The sequence below is a fragment of the Anolis sagrei genome, chromosome 1, assembly GCF_037176765.1.
Source record: "Anolis sagrei isolate rAnoSag1 chromosome 1, rAnoSag1.mat, whole genome shotgun sequence".
Lineage (NCBI taxonomy): Eukaryota > Metazoa > Chordata > Lepidosauria > Squamata > Dactyloidae > Anolis > Anolis sagrei.
Genome location: NC_090021.1, coordinates 151,104,430 through 151,131,643, shown reverse-complemented (window position 1 = coordinate 151,131,643; position 27,214 = coordinate 151,104,430). Strand labels below are relative to the sequence as shown.

Genomic DNA, 27,214 nt, shown 5'->3' with positions numbered 1-27,214 from the left:
TATGATTCCTGAATTCCAACTCATGGGATGGACTTGAAATCAAGCCAGTATTTTCACATGGATTATTCTGACATGACTTGAACTGTACCGCGAGCCCTTCACATTCACTGGAGTTTTAGGCACAGGACTCCTGTGAAAGTGAAAAACTGCAAATAAATTGTTTTTTATTTACTGGAGAAAATACTTCTCTAGGAATGTCTATGTCTTCCTGCTAGAAGTTGACTGTAGAATTACATTCAAGGACGTACAGATTCCTATAAGAAGAAATCTCTAAGTCCTTCAGTGTGGTTCTATTGTCAACTTTCTCCAGTCACACTGATCCTAGAGATTTCTAGAATGAGGTTATTTATTTATTGTGTCAGGAGCAACCAGACATTTGCATTACATTTTTAACAAAGCAAACAAACAAATATACAAAACACAAAGTTTGCAAGCGTGGTAGTTGATTAAATGTCCTTTGACCAGTATCTGGCCACTTGGAGTTCCTCTGGTGTTGCCGCAAGAAGGTCCTCCATTGTGCATGTGGCAGGGCTCAGGTTGCATTGCAGTAGGTGATCTGTAGTTTGCTCTTCTCCACACTCACATGTCGTGGATTCAACTTTGTAGCCCCATTTCTTAAGGTTGGCTCTGCATCTCGTGGTGCCAGAACGCAGTCTGTTCAGCGCCTTCCAAGTCGCCCAGTTTTCAGTGTGCCCAGGTTGGAGTCTCTCATTTGGTATCAGCCATTGATTGAGGTTCTGGGTTTGAGCCTGCCACTTTTGGACTCTTGCTTGCTTGCTAGAATGAGGTAAAGGTAAAGGTTTTCCCCTGACATTAAGTCCAGTTGCATCCGACTCTAGGGAATGGTGCTCATCTCCATTTCTAAGCCAAAGAGCTGCCATTGTCCATAGATGCCTCCAAGGTCATGTGGCTGGCATGACTATATAGAGTGCCGTTACCTCCTGCCGGAGCAGTACCTACTGATCTACTCACATTTGCATGTTTTCAAACTGCTAGGTTGACAGAAGCTGGGACTGAAAGTGGTAGCTCAGGCCTCTCCCTGGATTTGAACCAGCAACCTTTCGGTCAACAAGTTTAGCAGTTCAATGGTTTAACCCAGTGCGCCACTGGGGGCTCCTTCCAGACTGAATAATAAGAAATAATAACTTTATTCTTACATCCCGCCACCATCTCCCTGAAGGGACTTGGGGCGGCTTACATGAGGACCAGGCCCAGTCAACAACATTAAAGTATAGCACAATAAAATACATTGCATTACAATAAATTAAAACAAAAACCATGCAAGACATCATAAAAACATAAACCACCAACAACTAACAACCAGTAGCTGAGCACAATGTTCAGAGCTAAGAGGGCAGGGAAACAGCTTGTACAATACAACTGCAAGGGCAGGGCTGGTCATGAAGTGCAAAAGCCAACATGCTAACTAAAGCTATAAGTAATCACACCCATGAAATTCAGAACCGCAGGTGTGTAAGGATGCCTGCAATACAATGATTGACTTTATAACTGTCCTGACCAACCAGGAGTTGTGGCCCATCATGTCACATGTTGCAGAAGTGAAGACAACCCATCTATATAAAAAAAAATGTAATGTTCATTTGTGGGATTAACATAACTCAAAAACTACTGTATGAATTGACACCAAATTTGGGCACAAGACACCTACCAGGCCAACAAGTGACCATCACTCATAAAAACACTGAAAAACACAGTGGAAGGGACTTTAACAGCCAAAAAAAGCAAAAAAAAAAAGATGCTACAGCGCATGCGCAAAAACGACTCCCCCTGGCAAACAAAACACACAATAACACATCCACAATCTCTTTCAGACTACAGCTCCCAGAATCCCCTAGACCAGACCTTTTAGCAGAGGCGGATGATCCAAATGGACTGCTTCCAAGCTGCAAGCATTCTTCTCCTTGGATTTTTTTTGAGAGCATCCCAATCCCTGCATATTTCCAATTTCCTGTTCCTGGACTGCAACTCCCAGCAATCCTACAGATAGATAGATTAGATAGTGATCAATAGGTAGGTAGATAGATAGATTGGGAGGACTGCTGGGAGTTGCAGTCCAAGAATAGGTAGAGAAGGAAGAAAGGAGAGAAAGAGGAATGGAAAGAAAAGGTTGGGAGTGAAAGGGAAGAAGAGAAGGAAGGAAAGAGAGAAAGAAAGAAAAAAGGGAAGGAAGGAAAGAGGGAGGGAAGGAGAGAAAGAAAGAAGAGAAAGAGGGAGGGGAGGTTGGCCACAGCAATGCGTGGCACGTACAACTAGTTACTAATGAAAACCTTTCCCTTGATACCACAGTTTAAGGTAGCAGATGACTGAACAAAAGTGGTGGAAGGGAGGGTCGAGAGGACGCATCAGCAAAGCTCATGCATTGGTTTGTTGTTTATTTTTAATTAAAATATTTTAAAAAAAACAAAACAAAAAACGGAGCACAGTAACAAGCTACCTTCTGCAGTTCTTGAGATCTTAATCACTAGCAAGGAAAACAAAATGTGATCTCCAAGTTAGTCAGAAGCATGGATCACAGGCCAAAGCTGACTGTCTCTAAGGATTCTTTTAGAATCTATGCAAAATGAGCAACATCTCAGTGTGTGGTTGGGTGGGTTGGGGACTATCTGGCATCCTACTGAGTTTACCAAAGGGATAAACTTACCACATCTTGTGCTAGCCACTGGTAGTTTGTCAAATTTTCTCCTGCAATACCAGCTAAAGCTCCAGGAGTTCTGCTTTAAAACATAGTAATCCAGAGCATCCTCTTTGCTCCCAAGGTGAACCACACTTCCACAAGGTGGGTTCAACGTCTCTCTGTGTGTGCATGTTAATTGAGTCATTTTTTGACATACGTTTAAACTGAACTTTAGCTTTGTACTTAGTCCTGCTGAGAGACTGCAAACTGGAGTATGAAAGGGGAAACAAGTTGACAAAGCATGTCATTTGAATTATTAAGTCTTCTACAGAGCTCAATAGTATGAGAAGGCTTTTGACAATTTAAATGGAAATATTATGCTTGCAGTAGTAGAAAAAATGAATGTGGGAGAAAATTTCAAACTAAAAGCAATCTATGATAGACAAATGTGCAAAAATATGAATAAATGGAGAATTAGCCAACATTTGCAAAACAGAAAAAGGAAAAAGAAATGGTTTCACCACTTCTTTTTATTCCCTCTTTGGGAATACTACTAAAAGAAATAAGAAAAAAGAAGAGGTTGAAGGTTTTGAAGATTTTAAAAATCCATACAGTTGAGAACACTGAATAATGATTGTATTAAAAGGTCCACTGGAAATCATAATTTCTCTTATGAGATGCTTGGAATAATGTGGAGAAGTAGCAGGCCTCAGAGTAAATAAACAAAAAGCAAAAATGTTGATGAAGAATTTAACAAAAGAAGAAGAAGTACTATTAGAAAAGGTATGTGGATGCCCAGAGGTAAAAAAAAAAGAGAGAAATATTTAGAAAGAAATGTATCAAATAGAAATTCAACTTTATTCCAAGATAATGGTGAAAAGATATGGAAAGAAATAAAATAAGAATTACAGAACTGTAAAAGTCTTAATCTCTGACTATCTTCCATAAAAATGAAAGTTTTGCCAAAAATGCTATTACTTTTTCAAGCAATTCCAATCTTGAATTCTTCTTTTAAAAAAATGGCAAAAAAAAAATTGCCAACATTTCTATGGCAAGGAGAAAAAACCCCCAAAGAATATATTTGTGATCTCCCAGATGATAAAAAAGCGATGGCATTGGACAATTATATTTTAAATTGTTCTTTAGTCTAGTTGAAGAACTGACTTTCCCTGGAAAATGACAGAGTTAAAGGTCATGACCTCAGATTTGGATGGCATTGTGCTGGTACGGCTGTACCAGGAGCTCCAACTTTATTTTCTTTCTGTTATCTGTTTGCAGTCATAGGGCAGGCCCCCTGTCCATCATAATTAAGCTTTGGTTCTGCCCCTTGTTCAGGGCTCGGGGGGGGGGGGAGGGGGGAGGAAGGAGCCATTTTTGGGCAGTCTCACATAAGGCAGTCTCACATAAGGAAGTTAAACTATAGGACGTAGACCAGCTCGTCCCGTAGAAAAGCTTCTTTTCTCAAGAACATCCGGGGAAACAGAAACAGAAATTCCAGGGAAAAGGTCCCAAGGCTCTGGCTGATTGCTCACAGCCTCTCAGCCTCACAGCAATCAGAGGGAAAACAGCCCTGAAGTTCTCAAAGAATTCTCTGAGGGAGGACAGCACTACAGATCCATGGAACTCCATCTGAAATATCTACAAGCCTCGGCTGGTAGGTCTACTCGATACCCAGATGCATTTGGAATCAGTAGTAGGACCCACACCGATGAGGCATAGATAGTAAACAGCCTGGGAGAGGTTAAATAGGGTTTTTTTTCCCCCACAGAGAAAGTACAGTTAATTAAAGTCAGGTACCAGTCCATTGAGGACTAGACTAAGAAAGCCTTGAAGTGTTGTTTGAACCATTGAAGATTTGTTATTTGTTCCACAATAAAGACTTTGTTGTATCATTAAAGACTCTAAAGACATTACTTCAGAAAAATCCCCGAGAACCTCTCTTTGAGGCCCCCTGGCTTCCCGCTGGGCTTAAAGTATATGTCCTATAGAAAAGACAACTGTTACAGGTCCAGCGCACGACGGAACAGGCATAGTTGTTTGTGGTATGATAAAGTGAGAGCAAATAAAGACTTCAATAACTATTTTATAAGGAAAAATCTTTTAAGAATTTGGAATACATTCAAAACAAGACTAGGTAATAAAATACCTCTTTGGATTTCTACTCAGCGTGCATTTTATTATCTACAAAAGACAACAAATGTAAAATGGACAACATGCAGAAATTTCATAGGGTTTGGAAAGGATCAACATAGATTTAAAACACCACAAGAATTGTTGGAAGCTTTTGAACAGAGGCTGGGTGGCCATGTGTCAGGGGTGCTTTAAATGCAATTTTCCTGATTCTTGGCAGGGGGTTGGACTCAATGGCCCATGAGATCTCTTCCAACTCTATGATTCTATGAATGGAATTCAGTTGGTGCAAACATAAACAACTTTATGAAAGATGCAAATTGGATCAAACTGTTTGAAATTCAAGAAAGCAAAACTGAAATCTATTCAATTTGAAATCTATGCACAGATAATGTCAACTGAATTGGGAAAATGGAAACTAGAGGTGGAACAAATGAAAGGATATATGATTCAATGTGCTCAAAATATTGAGCTGGAGAGATGGAAGAAAATGTGTAAAAGAATAAAAAGATATTTTTGATCTGAGAGAATTCCTATAAAATGATATATAGATGGTGCATGGCTCCAGTCAAATTGGTGAGGATGTACAAGGACACTAAAAATATGTTGAAAATGTACTTTTTATTATATGTTATAGTCATGCATCAAAGCAAAAAAATTGATACAAAATTGATTACAAAAGATATTTTAAATTGGAATATACCTAGATTCAACTTTATTTCTACTGGAACTTCCAAATGAAAAAAACAAAAACAATGAATTTCAACTTATTACATTATATGACTATTGCAGCAAGATTACTTTATGCACAAACATGGAAAGCTAAAGAGCCAGCCCTGAAAGAAAATTGGATTACAAAAGGCCCAGAAGTGGTAGACATGGATAAGTCATTTTGTTTGGGAAATGAGAAATCTATTAATAGTTTTTTTTTAAAAAAAGGAATGGGAACAATTTATGAGTATAAAGAAAAAAGAAAACGTAAAAATGCTTGCTAATTTTGAAGATTTGAAGAAAATGAGGTAGAATGAAAAAACTGTCTAAAATAAAAGATTAGTGAGATTACAACACTATTTTCATTGTATATCTTTGAGGTAGGAGGTGGAAAGTCCACTTTGACCTTTTTATTTTATTATTTTGATTATTGTTTTTAGTGGGGAGGGTGGGAGAAGTTAGCTTTGATTGGTGCATATAGTGATAGAAATCATATATGGGAAAATACTGTCTTCACAAATAGCAACATGTATATTCCTTGGGAGGGACAGGGGAATGAATAAATTATATAGACCAAAAAGGAAGGAAGGAAGGAAGGAAGGAAGGAAGGAAGGAAGGAAGGAAGGAAGGAAGGAAAGGTTGTCATGAGACCTAGGAACAGAATTGGGCAAATCAGAGAAACACTTTTCAAAAATTGGGTTGTTGTAGGTTTTTTCAGGCTATATGGCCATGGTCTAGAGGCATTCTCTCCTGACGTTTTGCCTGCATCTATAGCAAGCATCCTCAGAGGTAGTGAGGTCTGTTGGAACTAAGAAAAAGGGTTTATATATTTGTGGAATGACCAGGGTGGGACAAAGGGCGCTTGTCTGCTGGAGCTAGGTGTGAATGTTTCAACTGACCACCTTGATTAGCATATAATGGCCTGACAGTGCCTATGGAAAACTTTTGTTGAGAGGTGATTAGATGTCCTTGTTTGTTTCCTCTCTGTTGTTGTGCTGTTGTAATTTTAGAGTTTTTTTAATACCGGTAGCCAGGTTTTGTTCATTTTCATGGTTTCCTCCTTTCTGTTGAAATTGTCCACATGCTTGTGTATTTCAATGGCTTCTCTGTGTAGTCTGACATGGTGGTTGTGAGAGTGGTCCAGCATTTCTGTGTTCTCAAATAAAATGCTGTGTCCAGGTTGGTTCATCAGGTGCTCTGCTATGGCTGACTTCTCTGGTTGAAGTAGTCTGCAGTGCCTTTCATGTTCCTTGATTCGTGTTTGGGCAATGCTGCATTTGGTGGTCCCTATGTACACTTGTCCTAGCTGCATGGTGTCTGGTAGACTCCTGCAGAAGTGAGGGGATCCCTCTTGTCCTTTGCTGAATGTAGCATTTGTTGGATTTTCTTGGTGGGTCTGTAGATAGTTTGTATGTTGTGTTTCCTCATCAGCTTCCCTATGCAGTCATCCCTTGATGTATAGCAAGAACACTTTTCCTCTGGGTGGATCTTAGTCTTTATTCTCATGGCTTGTTCTCAGTCTTGCAGCTCTTCTGATGTCTGAGGTGGAGTATCCATTGGCCTGTAGAGCCCAGTTGAGGTGGTTCAGTTCATCTTGAAGGAGCCTTGGCAGAATGTGCAAAAAGAATATGCAAACCCTACAAAAGCATGGCAAATGTTCCATGCTTTTGCAATCATTTACGTATAATGAGACACACAAACACAAACAAAGGCAGAGGCTTCTCCTTTTCATTTCCGGTGATTGGAGGCAGTGCTTAATGTCTGGTTCTGTGGAGGTGCTTTCCTCCATTTTTCAGACAGAGGAGCCTGCGTTGTCATCTTCTGATTGTGGCTGGCAAGATTCCTTGGAGTGTCTCTTTGCCTTTTCCCACTGAATTTGTACCTATTTATCCACTCACATCACATGTTTCCTAATTGCTAGGTTGATAGGAACTGGAGCTGACAAATGAGAGTTCATCTTGTCTTGCAGACAGAACTGCTGACCTGAAGGTCAACAGTTCAGCCAACCTTCAGTTCAGCAGCACAAGGGTTTTAACCCATCATACCATTCTCATATTATCTTTCATCATTTGCTTTGCTGCTGAGAAATGCCAGACACCAGATTTCATTCCCATGCCATGACTGCCCCTTCCTAGAACTAAATAACAATGTGGTATAGGACCTGGCTATCTAGACATGGTCACAGTATAAACCGCACAGTATGAAAATCCCATTATCATGCCGTACTGCATCTGCAACTTTTCAGGAAGTCATCTAAACCTGCAAGTGAAGTAGTCAACAGGACTTACTCCTGGGTGAATGTCGTTGTATGAAAATCCCTATAATGTGATCTTGCTCACACTACTTTTCTCTCTTCCCAGTTCCAGTTCCTCCAAAATCTGTTACTTCCTTGATGATGAACAAAGATGGCTTCCTCGGCGGCATGTCCGTGAACACAGGCGAAGTGTTTTGTTCGGTGCCTGGGCGGCTGTCCTTGCTCAGTTCAACTTCTAAATACAAAGTAACGGTCGGAGAAGTGCAGAGGCGCCTTTCTCCTCCAGAATGTTTGAATGCCTCACTACTTGGAGGAGTACTTAGAAGGTAAGGCCCTTGGAGTAGGCAGATCTGCAACTAGTGATGGGGTTTAGAGGGGTTGTTTATGGGAAAAGCTTTTAAAGTAAGCAGTGGTGCTCATATTTGTCAGACACCTTGACACTGGGATCAGCTTCCAAGCATTGCAAATCTTTCATCATGGACTGGCCTTCTGGAACATATCTCACCAGTTGGTAAACAAGGGTGCTGGTGTTCACTCTAGTTAGTTCAACATCATGGGGTTTATCTTCAAAGTATTGTACAACTTTGGATTCATGAATCTGAAAGTTTCCACCTTTAATGGGTCTGATGGTTGAGAGCATATTAGAAACCTTTCTCGGGTGACCCAACTTTGGAAATAACAAGAACAGCTGATCAAAGACTTTTAGGATGTTCTGTTGTAGCACCATATTTTTTTTGCTCAATGGTGAGAAATTGTTTCTTAGAGATGTTAATTTGCTTTTAAATATTGTTGTAGGCTATGCTATTTTTTTTAATTTAGAGGACAAGTTATTACTATTTTGAAACAAATAATTAAACACAGCAATGATTTCTAATATTTGAACTGGTGTACAAAATTGTTGACATGAGAGCCAGCACTGTACAGTGATTTGAGCATTGGAGTCTAGGACACCAGCGTTTGGATCCCTGCAGACCAAAAGGGTGACCTGGGATAAGGTCTCACACTCTCTCAGATGCCCTATCTACATTGATCATTTAATGCAGTTCAAAGCTAGCTTTGAACTGCAGTGGGCATACATCAGATTCCCACAAAAGTATGGAAAAGAAAGCATGCATCAGTGTTCTGCCAATTGTGTAATCACCATTTGGGCTTAAACTGATTCCAAGATCTCCTGCAGAATAATCTGCACACTGAAACCACTTTCTTCAATACTGCTTTGAAACTGCATTAAATGGTCAGTGTAGATAGCAAGAGCAACCCTCCCACTACTGAAAGTCCAAGAAAGCATAGTGATAGTTTCATGTTAGTGTTGCCATACGTTGCAAAAACTCCCCCATAAAGTCATTAATCAACAACCACCACAACAATTGGTGTTTGTGTGATCCACATGCACTATATTTGAACCTCAATCCCTCCAGTTCTCAACTAAATGGATACTGATAATAGGGGATTGCTTTAGGATATTATAAGAATTAATAAAAAATATACATGCAGATCTTTGAAATACTAAACACACGGTATTGTGTTTTCCTTCACTGTCATCCATATCAGTTTATGTAGGTAATTGGATTTCATAGAGACCACAAGGGACATCCAGTCCACCCCTTGTCATTTGTGCTACTGCTCTGACTCTTCAGAAACAGATGCGTTTTTTACTCTGATGATCTGGTGAACTAATACATCACTAGCCATTCAAAAAGCACTGGAAGAAATAATCTGGTGATAATGACATATTTAGCTCCCTCAAACATTTCAGAATTACCTTAGCAACCATATAATAAGAGGCTGGACTCTTTTCTAGATCAGTAACTGGTTAAATAACAGGAATCAAACAATAGAAAGGGGATAGCTCTACAATGGAAGAATGTAACGAGTGGGTTCACCCAGGGAGCTGTGTTTTTTTTTTTCCGTTGTCAGGAGCGACTTGAGAAACTGCAAGTCACTTCTGGTGTGAGAGAATTGGTCATCTGCAATGATGCTGCCCAGGGGACGCCTGGATGTTTTTGATGTTTTACCATCCTTGTGGGAGGCTTCCCTCATGTCCCTGCATGAGGAGCTGGAGCTGATAGAGGGAGCTCATCCGCACTCTCCCCAGAACTGTGGTGGAACCAGATCTTTGATTTGGAGTTTAGGGGTCAGCAGTTAAATGACCAATTATACAGATCACATTGAAATGTTCCTGGTGGTGAAAACTGGACTTTATGGCAACAATATGGCAATTGTAATATTTGTTTACAACATGTAAAGCAAAGCATAACAAAGGAAAATTCCCACTGATATACTTGAGCAGGTGATGAATGACCAAGAATGAGATCTTGACCATTGTAGTGGGCAACTTTTTGAAAACAGCAAAGGATTGTGTAACATCTATGATAAAGGCAAAACCAAGGCAGGGGTCATTAGGAAAGGCACCAAAATAATTTAGATTATTGTTATTAATAATTCTGGATATTTTGTACACCTCTGTTTTCCATACTTGGAAAATTATGTCACAGACATGGGAAATATGTTTCAAATGCAACCAAAATAACCAGGGGATTACAACAAATAATACTCAGGATTTTACAACATTTGGGACTTCTTAATTTAGGGGGACAAAAAGTCAGGTAGAGGATATGCCATGATAATGATGGATACAAGATTATGCATGATACAGAGAAATAGAATAGGATAATGTGTCCCATCCTTCGAGAAGCCAAGATAATCTCATATAGCTGAATGGTGGGAGATATGGAATAGATTCAAGAATGTATTTCTTCGCTAGACACATTATTAAACTGTGGAAATCTTCACCACCACCAAATAAAAACAATCACAATAATATATTTATTTTAACCTGCCTCTCTCCACAAATCAACAACAGATAGCAATACAAAACATCACATCAGATAAAAACACATAACAGCATTTAAAGGCACATATATCTGTTAAACACACATAGGATCAGTTTAAAACATATAAAATGAATACATATTCAAATAATTGGTTTAAAATTCATAATTTAAGATTCATAATTTATAATAATCTGGATAGGCTTGCTGGAAGAGATTGGTCTGTAATGCTGTTTTAAATTCAGACAGCGTATTCAGCTGTCAAATCTCTTCTGGCAGATCATTCCACAATCTAGGGGTGGCTGAAGAAAACGGCCTCTGGGTGACCGTTGCCAGCTTAGTCCTGACTGACTGGAGTAAACATCCCCCAGAAGACCTAAGTGTACGGGGTGGATTATACGGGAGGAGGCAATCCCACAGGTAACTTGGACCCAAACCATGTAGGGCTTTAAAGGTAATAACCAACACTTTGTACTTTACCTGGAAACTAATTGGCAGCCAGTGGAGTGATTGACATAGAGGTGTAATATCATCATTCCAAGGTGTACTAGTGACCAATCTGGCTGCCATGTTTTGAACTAATATGATGAGGTGATGGCCATCATTTTAGTTGGCTTTAAAGGGAGCAGGATATATATACATCCATGGAAAATATTAATAAGGCAGCTAAGGACTTATTTTAAAATATGCAATGAGATAATGTAAGCATCTTTGAAACTAAATGAGAGAGCAAAGTTGATGGTGTAAGCTTCAATAGAGTAAGTGTATTTCAGGAAGTATTATCTATCACACTAGAGTTGCATTGGTTCTCAACCTGTGGGTCCCCAGGCGTTTCGGCCTACAACTCCGAGAAATCCCAGCCAGTTCACCAGCGGTTAGGATTTCTGGGAGTTGAAGGCCAAAACATCTGGGGACCCATATGGTTGAGAATCTCTGCCTAGAACTTAGACCAGTGTTTCTCAACCTTCCTAATGCCACGACCCCTTAATACAGTTCCTCATGTTGTGGTAACCCCCAAACATAAAATTATTTTCATTGCTACTTCATAATTTGCTACCAGGCACAATTCAAAGTGCTGGCTTTAGCGTATAAAGCCCTAAACGGTTCTGGCCCAACTTACATATTTAAAAGCATCTCCCTTTATGAACCACCCAGGACCTTAACTTATAGTTCACATACAATCAAAGAGCATTCTGAACTCCACCAACGAATTGAACCAAACTTGGCACACAGAACTCCCATGACCAAGAGAAAATACTGGAAGGATTGACCTTGAGTTTGGGAGTTGTAGTTCACCTACATCCAGAGAGCACTGTAGACTCAAACAATGATGTATCTGGACCAAACTTGGCATGAATCCTCAATATGCCCAAATGTGTGGAGTTTGTGGAAAATAGACCTTGACATTTGGGAATTGTAGTTGCTGGGATTTATAGTTCACCTACAATCAAAGACCATTCTGAATCCCACCAAGGATAGAATTCGGCCAAACTTCCCACACAGAACCCCATGACCCACAGAAAATACTGTGTTTTTGATGGTGTTTGGTGACCCCTCTGATACCCCCTCGCAACCCCCCTAGGGGTCCCGACCCCCAGGTTGAGAAACACTAGTTTAGAGAGTAGGCAAAGAGCATAATCCATCTGAGATCAGGCTGCTGAATTCTGCAGGCTGCCTCCTGCAGAATTCTGGGGTTTGCAATTTAGTGAGACCCAGGAACTCTCTGGATGAGCATTTTAAAGGCCTCTTCCTAAACTACAACCACAAGAGTCAACAGGATACAGCCACAGGATTTCAAACGGCATGCATATTCTTTGCGTACTTCTAAGCTCTAGTGTGATATCAGTTAGTTCACAAAAACATATGCTATCAGCTTCCTTCTTTCACTTAGCCTCTTAGGTAATCCAAGATCCCTTTGTGCACAGATATTCTAGATAATGGCCATGTACTTGACTTCTTATCCTCTCATAGTCATAATAGATACATTTAGCCTTAGAGGCTATATCTCTCAGAGTACCAGCATCTTGTAACTGATATATAGTTTTAGGTAATTTAATATCGGTAACATGATCAGCATGCCTGAGAATCATATTTGAAGCCTTCCCCTAGGTATCTGGAATACCCACTGTGTAGATCTGTGGTTCTCAACCTGGGGTCCCCAGATGTTTTTGGCCTACAACTCCCAGAAATCCCAGCCAGTGTACCAGCTATTAGGATCTCAGGGAGTTGAAGGCCAAAAGCATCTGGGGACCCCAGGTTGAGAACCTCTGGTGTAGATGGAGGGCTGGACTTGTTAAGGCTTTTGTCTCATCTGGCAGAACTGTTCTTCTGAGTCTGAAACCTCAGTTCAGTAGGAACGTCTATCTTTGACTGAGGTACCTTGAGGTCCACGAGGGAAGAACTGTCTCCTGAGCAGGCCACTTTTTTGCCTTTCTGTTAGACTTCTGGAGTGACTGTGTCTGATTTGTTTTTGGATGTTCAGTCACTACTTTTAGTATGATGAAAGTCTTGGGCCCCTTCCACACGGCTGTATAAAATCCACATTGGACCGGATTATATGGCAGTGTGGATTTAGATAATCCAGTTCAAAGCAGATATTGTGGATTATCTGCCTTGATATTCTGGGTTATATAGCAGTGTGGAAGGGTCCCAGGTGAGCAGAGTAAGAGATTGCTTTGAAGAAGAAAGTTAATGCAGATGTTGGATTCCTAATGTTAAGTCTTCGGGATTTTGTGGTAGGTTGCTCTCACTTGAAAACCGGATAAAAGTAAAGATATATATCGCTGGGTCTATACTACCATATAATGTCTCTTAAACTGCATTATATGTCAGTATAGATCCAGCCCAAGTGAAAGAGAAAATATGGAGCCATTTGCTATTGGCAGGGATTTCTCTTATTACAGAAGGCAAGGTCTACCCAGTTGATAGTCTAGACAGACCTTCTTAAATGGTGGGTCCTGACTCCAAATAGGGTCCCGATGCCAAATAGGGTCCCCTGAGCTCAATGTTGGGGTCATGAAAAATTTGGGAATGGGAAAAGGTTTCTGAATGCCACCCATTTACACAAACTTTGAGGAGCATTGAGCAGCAGTGTTTTCAGCAGACTCTGCAGAAAATGCTTCAGCTGTATTCCACAAAAAGGAGAAGCAGCCTGTTTAGCAAGCCCTGCTAATGCTGGTTTATTATCAGTAAATGTCTGATTTAGTTTATATTCCCATGTCACGTACAAAAAATATCAGATGGAAAAGGTTGTGAATGTAAAAAATTAAGAAGACCCCCGTCTAGAATGTGCACCAGTTTCTGCAAGGATATAGCTGCATTCTTTGCTTTAACAAGGAAGTAAGAAAATACCGACAAGTGAAATTTCCTTTTATTACTCTAAGTTGGCTGTTAGCACCCAACCACAGCCTTTCCCCAGTAGTTCAGTTACCACAAGCTTTCATTCATTAGGGGCAGGATGTAGCAAGCAATTGTAATTGGAGCTCTTTCCATTTTTGGTTCAAAGATGCCTCCAAAAGATATCTGAGATGCATTTGATACAGGCAAATATAAACTGTTTAAAGCCAGACCATTTTTTCTTGCATAAATCTCCACTCATTAAGAGACAGTATGGGGTTGTGCTCTGGGTGTTGGACTAGGACCCTGAACAGGGTTCGAATCCTCACTTGGTCACAGCAAGTCACATTCTCTCAACCTCAGAGGAGGGCAAAACCAAACAAATCCTGCCAAGAAAACCCCATGATAGTCTCATCTTAAGTTGGATCTACACTGCCCTATATCTTCAGATCTGATCCCATATTATCTTTTTATCTGAGACTAGTTCTCCCCTGCCATGCGTTGCTGTAGCCCAGTCTGTGTATATGTGTTTTGTGTGTGTATATATGTCCATGTATGTGTATGTATTTGTGTATATGTGTATATATGTGTGTTTGCATATGTGTGTGTGTGTGTGGTTTTGTGTATGAGTTGTAATGTATTTTTTAATTTTGTCTTTTTAAGTCTCTTCTGCTGTGTTTTTCAGTGTTTTTTTTAATGAGTGATGGTGTATTGTGTTCAAATTTTGTGTCAATTCCTCCAGTGGTTTTTGAGTTATGTTAATCCCACAAACAAACATTACATTTTTATTTATATAGATTATTATCTGGCAGTGAAGACTCATATAGTCCAGTTCAAAGTAGATAATCTGGGATCAGATCCTGGGATATAGGGCAGTGTAGATCCAGTCTCACCATAAGTTGGAAAGCACCTGAAAGAAAGCAGGCAGCAAACCATCACAGGGAGGCTCTTTGCAGAGGCCAAGCACACTCTCATCTCCCTGAACCCCTCCAGCTACAGCAATGGCATCTTGAGCCATTTTCAGCTCCAAGCAGCCTTTCCACCTCCCAAAATCGCCCTCGCCCATTCTTTCCTTGGGACCATTCCTTGAGCTTTGAACCAGGGCCTTTGTTTGTTCTTTCTGTTGCAGAGCCAAATCGAAAAATGGGGGCAGATCGTTGCGAGAGAGGCTAGAAAAAATTGGTTTGAATTTACCAGCCGGCAGGCGCAAAGCGGCAAATGTCACTTTACTCACCTCCTTGGTGGAAGGTAAGCAGAATCTCTACCAGTTTGGATTTTTTCCCCCACTTTTAACCTCCCTTTTCCCAATCTTCTGTCAGATTCAGCAATTTATCAGACTTGGAGGGACAAATCTCTCTCTTATCCTAATTGGGGCTTTCTGATGCTGAACAGAATTCTGAGAAATGTAGTTTAGGGCAGGGCCTTTTGAATTCTCTGCCATAGGGCTCCTCACATTCCTGAACTACATTTCCCAGAATTCTGTGCTCCCTCAGTCTCTTTCCCAGCTCACTCAGCTCGTCCCACCCTGCTGATTTCTTCTCTTTATGGTGAGAATCAGCCTATCTATTCTTAACTTAAAGAGGAATCACAGCCTTTTTGGCTTTGCCTTGCTTGCGCTGAAAATGAAACTGACTTTGTACCATTACAGAATTCAAATGAAAATGTATTGGGTGAATTTTGATTCTTAAGTTTTTATGTGGGCACCCCCCCCCCCTATACGCACTCTCTCTGTGTTTCTTAATATCTGTTCATATCTATAAAACTTACGAATAAGATATGAGTTATGATTTCAAAGTGAAGATTTGCACACTCCTCGTTGCTATGTTGGCCATGCAACATAGCAAAGCCCAAAATCCACAAAGCAGTGGTGCCTTTCTTGGGCCCACTTAATAATAAAAAACTTTATTTGTACCAATGGGGACTCAAGGCGGCTTACATAAGGCCAAGGCCAACAACACAATACAATAAATGAAATCAAAACACAAACAACAACATGAAAAATTACATAAAACATAAAATATAAGATTATTATCTTAAGTATTATCTTTGTACCAGAAGAAAAAGTGCTTGAAAAGAAATGACAATAGACAGGCCACAATTTATGTTTGTTTGAGATTAATAGCGGTTGTCTGAACTGAGGCCTAAGAATGCAGTCCTAAATGTATTACGAGCAAATATTGTCGATTCAAATCAGTGCAATTTATTTCCAGTTATGGATGATACATTGAGATATAAAAATGTAATCCCAAACCAAGTGAAGCATTTCATTTGTGGACTGTAATCTGTAGAAAAATTTAAAATTAATAGAGAGACTCGACTGTATTTGGGAATCTGCCTTTAATTAATTTTTTTACAGCTTATTCAATTTATCCTCTGTGCAAACCACCCATTTTACTTTCAAGGTTTAAAGTTTAGCCTGTCTTCTAGGAATTAGTACCTGCTTCAGTACTAGTAATGCCCTCTGCGCCTTCCCCTCCCCTTTACTGCCTATAGCAAAAATGTTTCATTCATCACGGTCTAGATCAGTGTTTCTCAACCTGGGGGTCAGGACCCCTGGAGGGGTCACGAGGGGGTGTCAGAGGGGTCACCAAAGACCACCAGAAAACACAGTATTTTCTGTTGGTCATGGAGGTTCTGTGTGGGAAGTTTGGCCCAGTTCAATCGTTGCTAGGGTTCAGAGTGCTCTTTGATTGTAGGTGAACTATAACTCCCAGCAACTACAACTCCCAAATGTCAAGGTCTATTTTCCCCAAACTCCACTGGTGTTCATATTTGGGCATATTGAGAATTCGTGCCAAGTTTGGTCCAGATCCATCATTATTTGAGTCCACAGTGCTCTCTGGATGTAGGTGAACGGCAACCCCCAAAACTCAAGGTCAATGCCCACCAAACCCTTCCAGTATTTTCTATTGGTCATGGGAGTTCTGTGTGCCAAGTTTGATTCAATTCCATTGTTGGTGGAATTCAGAATACTCTTTGATTGTAGGTGAACTATAAATCCCAGCAACTACAACTCCCACAGGACAAAATCAATACCCTCCCCCAATCCCACCAGTATTCAAATTTGGGCATATTGGGTATTTGTGCCAAATTTGGTCCAGTGTATGAAAATACATCCTGCATATCAGATATTTACATTACTATTCCTAATAGCAGCAAAATAACAGTTATGAAGTAGCAATGAAACTAATTTTATGGTTGGAGGTCACCACCACATGAGGAAGCGTATTAAGGGGTTGTGGCATTAGGAAGGTTGAGAACCACTGGTCTAGATTCACGACAGGTAGGGAGTTTGAAGTCTTTCTCATACTTTTTGTAAGAGAACTAAGTATCATTGGTGAAGGCAACTTTCTGTCCCACTTCTCTTCCGGAATAATGTATCATTGGATTTATCTTTATATATAACATCTTAGCCTGTGTATATTTGTGCTCTCAAAACTCAAAAGGTAGTCGGTTGATTGACTTGAAATTTTGACACAACGTTGCATTTGAAGACAAGCGTGTATTTAGAGTAAAACTAGCTGTCCAGGAATAGACAAAGTGGAATCTGTGATACCCAAAGCAACTGCTCACAGCCTAACTTTTATTTTACCTCAGCAGCATAAGAAATGAAAACTGAGCTCTTGCAACCAAATCACTGCACAGCTTTCCTTTTACCTCAGCAGTAAAAGAATTTATTTATTTATATTTATATCCTGCCTTTCTCTACTCTGAGGGGGACTCAAGGTGGCTTACAATTGCACCTTCACGGTGCCTTAAAACATACAACCTATCACAGAGCAGATTTCATTTCACCACAGCAGTAGAAGAAATAACTACCAATCACAGCGCTGCTTTCCTTTTTCCACAGCAATATAAAAAATACTAACTAATCACAGAACGGCTGTCATTTCACCTCAGCAGTATAAGTAATCAAAGTTGTGCTATGATTGCTTGTTATTGGCATACCACTCATTTCGACCAACATGATGCTTGAGTACTAATGACTTCAATTTCCAATATGCCTTGCGTTCGCTATGACTATCAATAAAGCACAGGAGAAATCTTTGCAAGTGTGTGGATGAATTTAAAAAACAATTGCTTCACTCATGGGCACTTTACATGTCGCATGCTCCAGAGTTGGTAAACCATCAGATCTTTATGTTTATGCAGAAAACGGACAAATAAAAAAATGTAGACAACCCACTAGCTTTACAATAAAAATGATTTCTGTAAAAAACCACATTTTCTTTCCTTTTCTTTCATTCCATATAGACACAGCAACACAAGGCAGGATATTGAATTGAATGATGTGTTTTCTCGGTGAATCTATGTTCGCAACAATACTTTTATTTACTATCTCATTCATTTCATATCAGACATTCTTGTTCCTTGCTGGCTTTCACATAGGTCAGAATTACTCCTCTAAATCCTTATATGGATCTGAACTATGGAATCTCAGGGTAGCTTTGAAATTACTTGCAAAGAATGAGGAAGGAAAATGCAGACAGAAAATATGGAAAGAAACTTAATGCTTGCTTGATACAGTTCAGGATTTAGCTTCTGTGGTCTGGGTTCAATACTTACCACTTCAGATTTTTTTAAAAACAATTGATGTGTTCAGTTCATTAGTACTGGAACAGAAGAAGATTCACAGTGTTTAAACTGCTTTTTTTTGTTTTGGCAAAGATGAAGACTGGTTCAATTAAGACTCAGCCTCCTTTAGTAGAGCTCAGAAGTGGAAAACACTGAATCTCTTGAGTCCCTCTGAAATTACTCTGAGCAAAATAAGGCCAAGAGGCAGTGTGCAAACTCCATGGCTAAAAAAATCCTGTGTACTAGTTACATTTAAAGGTACATTCAAACATATATACCTGCGGTGCCTTTCTATAGTCCAGGCTAACTATAAAGGTTTCAAGAAAAGGACAACTCAGCAAAGCCTGGACTTGCTGTCTTAGAGGAGGAAGAAGAGAGAGGGGAGAAGAGAGGGAGAAGTCTTCTATGTGCTTGCAAATTCACATGGTGTGGTTACTTGAAGGCATCCCCACAGTGGTTAACGAAGGTCCCATCTGCACTGCCATACAATACAGTTTGAAACTGCATTTTTTTGATAGAGTAGTGGACCTCGTCCACCCCCTCCAAAATTAGTCTGCTGTTGCTTTTGATGCTTGTTATTCTTGTTATGTTGTTTTATGCTGTTTTAAATTGTTATTGCTTTGCTTTTACTTGTATTTTGCTTTGTGCTTGGCCCCATGTAAGCCACCTTGAGTTCCTCCGGGGAGATGGAGGTGGGGTAGAAAAATAAAGTTCTTCCTTTTCCTCTTCCTCTTCCTCTTCCTCTTCCTCTTCCTCCTCCTCCTCCTCTTCTTCTTCTTCACTTCTTCTTCTTCTTCTTCTTCTTCTTCCTCTTCCTCCTCTTCTTCTTCTTCTTCTTGAGTAAATGCAGCCTCAGCAAATGAGGAGTTTTAGAGACAACATATATAGGGCAGAGGCATGTAGGAATCCCATACAGTCTAAAGTCCCATTGCTCTGATGCATGAAAGAGGGTCAAAATTGGTGAAAGAGATAACAACAACAACAACAACAACAACAACAACAAAAACAACAACAACAACAACAACAACAACAACAACTTTATATTCAGCCCTATCTTCCCAGGGGGACTCAGAGCAGATACAAGCATTTATACAAACACAGGCAAACATTCAATGCCTTTGAAAACAATGAAACACAAAGACAAAGGCTTCCCCTTTCATCTCCAGCTCTGGAGGTGGTGCTCATCTCTGGCTCTGGGGGAGGTTTGTTGTTTATTCATTTAGTCACTTCCGACTCTTTGTGACCTCATGGACCAGCCCACACCAGAGCTCCCTGTCAGCCATCGCCACCCCCAGCTCCTTCAGAGTCAAGCCAGTCACTTCAAGGATGCTATCCATCCATCTTGCCCTTGGTCAGGCCCTCTTCCTTTCCCCTTCCATTTCCCCCAGCATCATTGTCTTCTCTAAGCTTTCCCGTCTTCTCATGATGTGGCCAAAGTACTTCATCTTTGCCTCGAATATCCTTCCCTTCAATGAGCAGTTGGGCTTTATTTCCTAAAGTATGGGCTGGTTGGATCTTCTGGCAGTCCAAGGCACTCTCAGAACTTTCCTACAACACCACAGTTCAAAAGCATCCATCTTTCTTTGCTCAGTCTTCCTTATGGTCCAGCTTTCACATTTGTAGGTTACTATGGGGAATACCATTGCTTTAACTATGCGGATCTTCGTTGCCAGTGTGATGTCTCTACTCTTCACTATCTTATTGAGATTGGTCATAACTCTCCTCCCAAGAAGTAAACATCTTCTGATTTACTGGGGGAGGTGCTCATCTCCATTTCCAAACTGAGGAGTCTGTGTGACACCTCCTGGTCACGTTCCTGGCATGACTTCATGGGGCGCCGTTTTATCTTCCCACCTTTTGATCTACACACACTTGAACTGCTAGGTTGGCAGGAACTGGGGCTGACAGCAGGAACTCACCTCGCCTCACGAATTTGAATTGCCAACCCTCAGATCAGCAAGTTCAGCAGCTCTATCGTTTAAACTGTTGCATTACAATGGCCCCAGATTAGAGAGAATGCTTGGCTGGGAAGCATTTTCCCGCAGTCAGTGTACTCCAGAATACCATTTTTCCTTTAATTAGTGTGAAGCCTGGATTGTTGTCTTGCTAAAAGGAAAGGCTGCAACATCTGTGTTATTTTTTTAAATTTAAGTTCAGCAAGTCATGCCCTCCAGCACAGGATCACATCTTCTAGCATTCTCAATAGACCAGGGCATTTGGAAACTGCAATCCAATAACAAGGGAGTGGGGGAGTTGCAAGGTTCTCATCTCTATTTCATTCTAATTATTTACTAAAGAATTGTATAAGGATCACGGGAAAAGTTTTAGTCTGTCTGCTCATAGCACACACTGTCTGCCAATATGCTGCTTTCTAGTGTATACGTGTGTGTGTTGGATGCCATTTCTACTAGGGCCAAATTAGATCTTGGAAACAAAGACTGTATTGTTTTCTGTGTGATGCTTAGACCTACCGAGAGCATAGGAGGAAAGCGCAGCCTTTCTGCAAATGGCAGGATAACATTGTAGTTAATGAGATCTTTTGTAGGCACAGCAGTTGGCGTCCCCCCATCCTGAGAAGTTAGTTGTTGGCCTGACAAATCTAAGGATCAGACTATTAATCTATCTCAATAAGTACTAATGCTGTCTTAAATGGATTGGCGACTGTGTTAATCTACTTGACCTGTAGATGATCAAAGCTGCTTGTCTTTTCCTAGGAGAAGCTGTACATTTAGCCCGGGATTTTGGATACATCTGTGAAACTGAGTTTCCAGCCAAAGCTGTTTCTGAGTACCTGAACAGACAGCATACGGACCCCACTGATCTCCACTCCAGGAAGAATATGTTACTTGCCACAAAGTGAGTAGCTAGAGCATTATTATTGTCTTGAAAATCCAAACTCTTTTCTTTGCTGCACTAGAAACCTTCATTCGGGGGAAGTATAAAACTAAAATTAAATTAAAAATCGTCTATGCTTGCAGCTTTTTTGCCCTGCAGATTTCATTCCTTGGTATACATTTTAGGGTTGACAGATTCACTTGTATTTAGTTGAGATCTGATGATGATTTTTGAAGAAACTGATTACATTTGTGCATTGTTTTCATCTAAAGAGCTCAGAGTGGCTTATAACTGATTTCTAGGAAGGTAACAGGTGAGAGTCAGGGCCTGTCCAGACAGGCTCTATATCCCAGGAGCTGCTCCCAGATTTTCTTTTTTAATCTGGATTATATGAGTCCACACTGCCAGAAAATGTGGGATTATATATCTGTGAAACTGATGGATTGTGGCGCAGCTGGTTGAATGTCAGCTGCATTAAAGATCACTCTGACCAAAAGGTCATGAGTTCGAAGCCAGCCCGGGTTGGAGTGGGCTTCCAACCAATTGTGTAGCCTGTTGTCGACCTTTGCAACCCAAAAGACAGTTGTATCTGTCAAGTAGAAAAATTAGGTACCACCTATGTGTGGGGAGGCTAAATTAACTAATTTATGAGGCCATAAAAAAGACTCCAGCAAAGCATGCAGGGAATGCGGAAGTACTTCATCAGTGTCGCAGATGGACGATGAAAGCGACAGCTCCCCTGGCGGCCAGAAAAAGTTAAATAGCCTCTGTGTATGTCTGTATACATTGTATGTCAAATTGGCATTGAATGTTTGCCATATATGTGTACAATGTAATCCACCCTGAGTCCCCTGCAGGGTGAGAAGGGCAGAATATAAAAGCTGTAAATAAATAAATGAATAATATGAGTCCACACTGCCAGATAATGTCAGATCCTCAGGCTAGATACACACTGTGATATAATCCAGATTATCTGCTTTGAATGGGATTATATGAGTCCCTTGCCACTTTTCTCCTTTGTCATCACCCAACTTCAGTTTCTGCAAACTGAGTTCAAAGTGCAAAAGTTGTTTGCACTCAGTCCTTATCTACACTGCAATTATAATGTAGATTGAACTGCATTATATGATTAGTGTACACCTATATAATGCAGCACTTTGAGTCGCCTGAGGGCTGAGAAGAGCGGTATATAAATAAAGTAAGTAAGTAAGTAAATAAATAAATAAATAAATAAAAGTATTAAGCTGGATTATATGAGTCTATACTGACTCGACTATATAAAGCAGTTTAATCTGCATTATAATAGCAGTGTAGATGGGGCCTCAGTTAACTCAGGAGTGAGTGGGGAGAGAAAGTGAGGGATTGATATCATTATCTAACCCTTCACAGAAGGCTGAAGCAAAAGTGAACTGCTACAGACACTTCAAACATGTATGTTAGTCCACATTAATATTTTTTTTGTAATGTTGATCAAATTCTGATTTGTGCCACATATGTAACCTGGAGAGATATAGCAGTCATATATAGCAAATTGGTTGTGTGTTGTGTGTTGTACAACTTTGCTGTTTTGTCTTTTTGTACCTGGAAAATCCATCCAATCTGAGCTGTAGGTTGCTTGCTTCTTGTGCTACTACAGGCCAGTAACAGTTGTGGCCATGGTTATGATTGTAACTAAAGTGATTGTGTCAAGCACAGCTTTGGTTTTGTCAGGTCCCAGGACCGAAAGTCTCCAGTCTGCCTAAAGCTGTAGCAGTGTGAGGACTGTTTTCTAATGTGCCTTTTGCATAACACTTGTGGGATGGAACAATTACACTTCCCCATCTGGCTTACAGTTTGGATGATAGTAGGAGAGACCCATCATCTTGAGCAGAAGTGGGATCGCTCAACCTAGGAAGATACTGTCCTCTCCCTGCCTCCTTGAACCATGAGTTGTTGGTGGTTGGAAGGAGCACAAAATTGGTCCCCTCTACAATTCCTGGTTCCATATATCCTGAACCCAAGTATAATCAAATCCACATGGACAGGGGGAATATGGACAAGATGAATGCCAGGCATATGTGTTGTGTGTAAATCTCTAACTCCTTGGGCACTGTAGCATGCCCAAAGTCCTCTAAGCCAGTGATTCTTAACCTGTGAGTCCCCAAGTGTTTTGGCCTCCAACTCCCAGAAATCCTAACAGCTGGTAAACTGACTGGGATTTCTGGGAGTTGTAGGCCAACACCTGAGGACCCACAGGTTGAGAACCACTGCTCTAGGCAACCATCGTGTACGCCCAGAGATGTCATGGACTTCATGGGATTAATATCATCATGGAGACCAAAAATGTGTCTCTTGAGCATAAGTGAACAAATTGGCCTTGTACTGCACTATGTCTCTTTATTCTCAGGATAACATACAACTTGAGGCAAGTGTATTGCCTGGATGCAACACTGGTAAATGGCATTCAGATACAAATTGTACATTGTGATTAGGTAAAGGTAAAGGTTTTTCCCTGACATTAAGTCCAGTCGTGTCCAACTCTGGGAGTTGGTGCTCATCTCAATTTCTAAGCCAAAGAGCCAGCGTTGTCTGTAGACATCTCCAAAGTCATATGGCTGGCATGACTTCATGGAGTGCCATTACCTTCCTGTCGGAGTGGAACCTATTGATCTACTCACATTTGCATGGTTTCGAACTGCTAGGTTGGCAGAAGCTGGGGCTGACAGCGGAAGCTAACATCACTCCCCAGATTCGAACCTGCGACCTTTAGGTCAACAAGGTCAGCAGCTCAGCGGTTTAACCCACAGTGCTACCAGGGGCTCCCCACATTGTGATTACTCCATCACAAAACCAAGTTGCTCTTCTTACACAAAAGGGAGCCTTTCACACAACACTACTATAGCATCACAATTCCAATTTCACTCGTTTGGCAACATCCTTAGGATTTACTGTTTGCGGATGGGTATTTAAAAGTCCCATTCAGACACCCATTCAGAACGTTATGTCAAAGCGCTACTCTAGCGCCTCACCAAATGACAAGTCCCAGGACCCCATAGGGTATAGTAATGGTAGTAAGAGTGAGACCACAAAGTGCATTGTGCAGTTGAATGAAATGATGTAACCTGACCACCCATCTTTCCTTGGGAGGGATGGCCTTGGGCTTAACTCCCTGTTGTGTGAATGTCTGAATTGATTTCTGCAGGACTCCTGGCTATCCACCCAGGATGACAAAAATACATTCCACCCCATGCTTCCCAATGTTTACTGTTAATCATCTATAGACTTGACATTTTTACAGCAGCAGCTGGGGGGCAGAAGGGGCTGGTAGTATGTGTGTGTATGTGTGTAGGGGGCGGGAGAGAATATTAAATCAGCTACTATATTTAGATGTCTTTCTCTAGCTCATTGAAACTTTTACAATAGCTTTTCTATTTGTTTGATTTATGCCCCCCTTTGGCTCCCGTGCCATACTGTTTGGTGTTTTATGGCAGGCCTAGGCCTGTGGTCGCGCCGGCTGCCTGTTTCCCCACACGTTCCATCTTGCAGGCAACTCCCAAACAGATCTCATTTATTTCATGCCCTAGGATGTGGCTTGCTCTGTTGACAGCGTAATTTAAAGAAATATATGGATGGCTGAAAAATCATTTGCTCAAATTTGTCCAGATGTTTTTTAGACGTGATTGGAATTTGATTGCCCCTTTCCTCAAGGTCAAAAGATATTAATGTCCCAGAACTTTAATTGCTCACAGACCACGCCTTTGCTCTTTGGAAACAGAAAACGTTTGACGTATCATCGCATTGGCTGAAAAATGTAGCTTCAACTTTTCCCTTCTTCCTATTTTGGAAAGGCAGGAAGGCACACAGTAATACTATTTCATCCAGAGCATCATAGTTAGGCCATTCTAATTGTGATGTGGTTTTGTATCTAATTCTATAGTGAAATAACACAGTATTTGGTGCTTCTTTCTGAACTCATTTTGTGCTGTGCCAAAGATGGATAGCGCAATCAACAGTCTTGCTCTGGATTTCTAAGCATACAGAATCCACACGCTTTAGGGAATCGTTTTACACAGGATAACTCACTGATCTTTCCTCCCACTTTATAGATTGCATCAATTGTTGTTCATTCGTTCAGTCGTTTCTGACTCTTCATGACTTCATGACCAGTCCACGCCAGAATTCCCTGTAAGCCGTCACCACCCCCAGCTCCTTCAAGGTCAATCCAGTCACTTCAAGGATCCCATCCATCCATCTTGCCCTTGGTCGGCCCCTCTTCCTTTTTCCTTCCATTTTCCCCAGCATCATTGTCTTCTCTAAGCTTTCCTTTCTTCTCATGATGTGGCCAAAGTACTTCATCTTGGCCTCTACTATTCTTCCCTCCAATGTACAGTCAGGCTTTATTTCCTGAAGTATGGACTGGTTGGATCTTCTCGCGGTGCAAGGCACTCTCAGAATTTTCCTCCAACACCACAGTTCAAAAGCATCTCACTTCCTTCACTCAGCCTTTCCTATGGTCCAGCTCTCACATCCGTAGGTGACTATGGGAAATACCATTGCTTTGACTATGCAGATCTTTGTTGCCAGGGTAATGTCTGTACTCTTCACTATTTTATCAAGATTTGTTATTGCTCTCCTCCCAAGAAGTAAGCGTCTTCTGATTTCTTGGCCACAGTCTGCGTCTGCAGTAATCTTTGCACCTAGAAATACAAAGTCTGTCACGGCCTCCACGTTTTCTCCCTCTATTTCCCAGTTGTCAATCATTCTTGTTGCCATAATCTTGTTTTTTTTTATGTTTAAGTGCAACCCAGCTTTTGCGCTTTCTTCTTTCACCTTGATTAGAAGGCTCCTCAGCTCCTCCTCGCTTTCGGCCATCAAAGTGGTATCATCTGCATATCTAACATTGTTAATGTTTCTTCCAGCAATTTTCACCCCAGCCTTGCATTCCTCAAGCCCTGCACATTGCATGATGTGCTCTGCATACAAGTTGAATAGGTTGGGGGAGAGGATACAATACTGTTGTATGCCTTTCCCAATCTTGAACCAGTCTGTTGTTCCATGGTCAGTTCTTACTGTTGCTACTTGGTCCTTATACAGATTCCTCAGGAGAGAGATAAGGTGATTTGGTATGCCCATCCCACCAAGAACTTGCCACAATGTATTATGATCCACACAGTCAAAGGCTTTAGAATAGTCAATGAAACAGAAATAGATGTTTTTTTCTGAAACTCCCTGCCTTTCTCCATTATCCAGTGGATATTGGCAATTTAGTCTCTCGTTCCTCTGCCTTTTCTAAACCCGGCTTGTACATCTGGCAACTCTCTCTCCATGTATTGATGGAGTCTTCCTTGCAGGATTTTGAGCATTACCTTGCTGGCATGTATCAATTAGGGTACTTTAATCAGTTGCCTCTGCTGGACCCATATTGCTCAGCTGTAGCGCATGTAACAAATGTCAATAGTTTGCCCCGTTTGTTTGTCCTTTGACTGCTACACCTGTTCCACTGAGGTCCCTAGAAATAAAGAAGAAGCAATTGGAGCTTTGTTACTCAGTGGAATATTAATCAACAAAAGAGCTGGCATTCAGATTAATTTTCTAGTGTAACCAAAGAGTGAAAGGCATCTGGGGAAACATCTACTGTATCTGCCTATTAAACACTGGGACATAAACACTAAGCTTGGTGTAGCGCTGCACTTGTTGCTATTGTTCTGAGATTTCAGTGCCTGGTTCGCCCCCTTTTTTATTGCTGAACTTTCCATAATAAAGGTACCACATATTCCGGCATATAAGACAAGTGGGCATATAAAATGACCCCCAACTTTTCCAATTAAAATATAGAGTTTGGGATATATTCACCATATAAGACTACCCCTCTTTCAACGCACACCAAATTTTTTTTGAAAAGCATCAGATTTGATTTCATTATGGTAA

The 27,214-nt window shown here is 40.8% G+C and overlaps 1 protein-coding gene across 2 annotated transcripts in view; it reads left to right on the top strand.

The window, feature by feature from the left end:
- The window catches only part of TFAP2B (transcription factor AP-2 beta), a 92,106-nt gene that overhangs the window by 49,102 nt on the left and 15,790 nt on the right, over window positions 1-27,214 (top strand). For both annotated transcript variants that reach the window (XM_067469461.1, XM_067469466.1), the window contains exons 4-6: window positions 7,837-8,056; window positions 15,027-15,145; window positions 21,187-21,328. In XM_067469461.1, coding sequence (XP_067325562.1) covers window positions 7,837-8,056; window positions 15,027-15,145; window positions 21,187-21,328 — 481 coding nt within the window. The remainder of the gene's footprint in view (window positions 1-7,836; window positions 8,057-15,026; window positions 15,146-21,186; window positions 21,329-27,214) is intronic.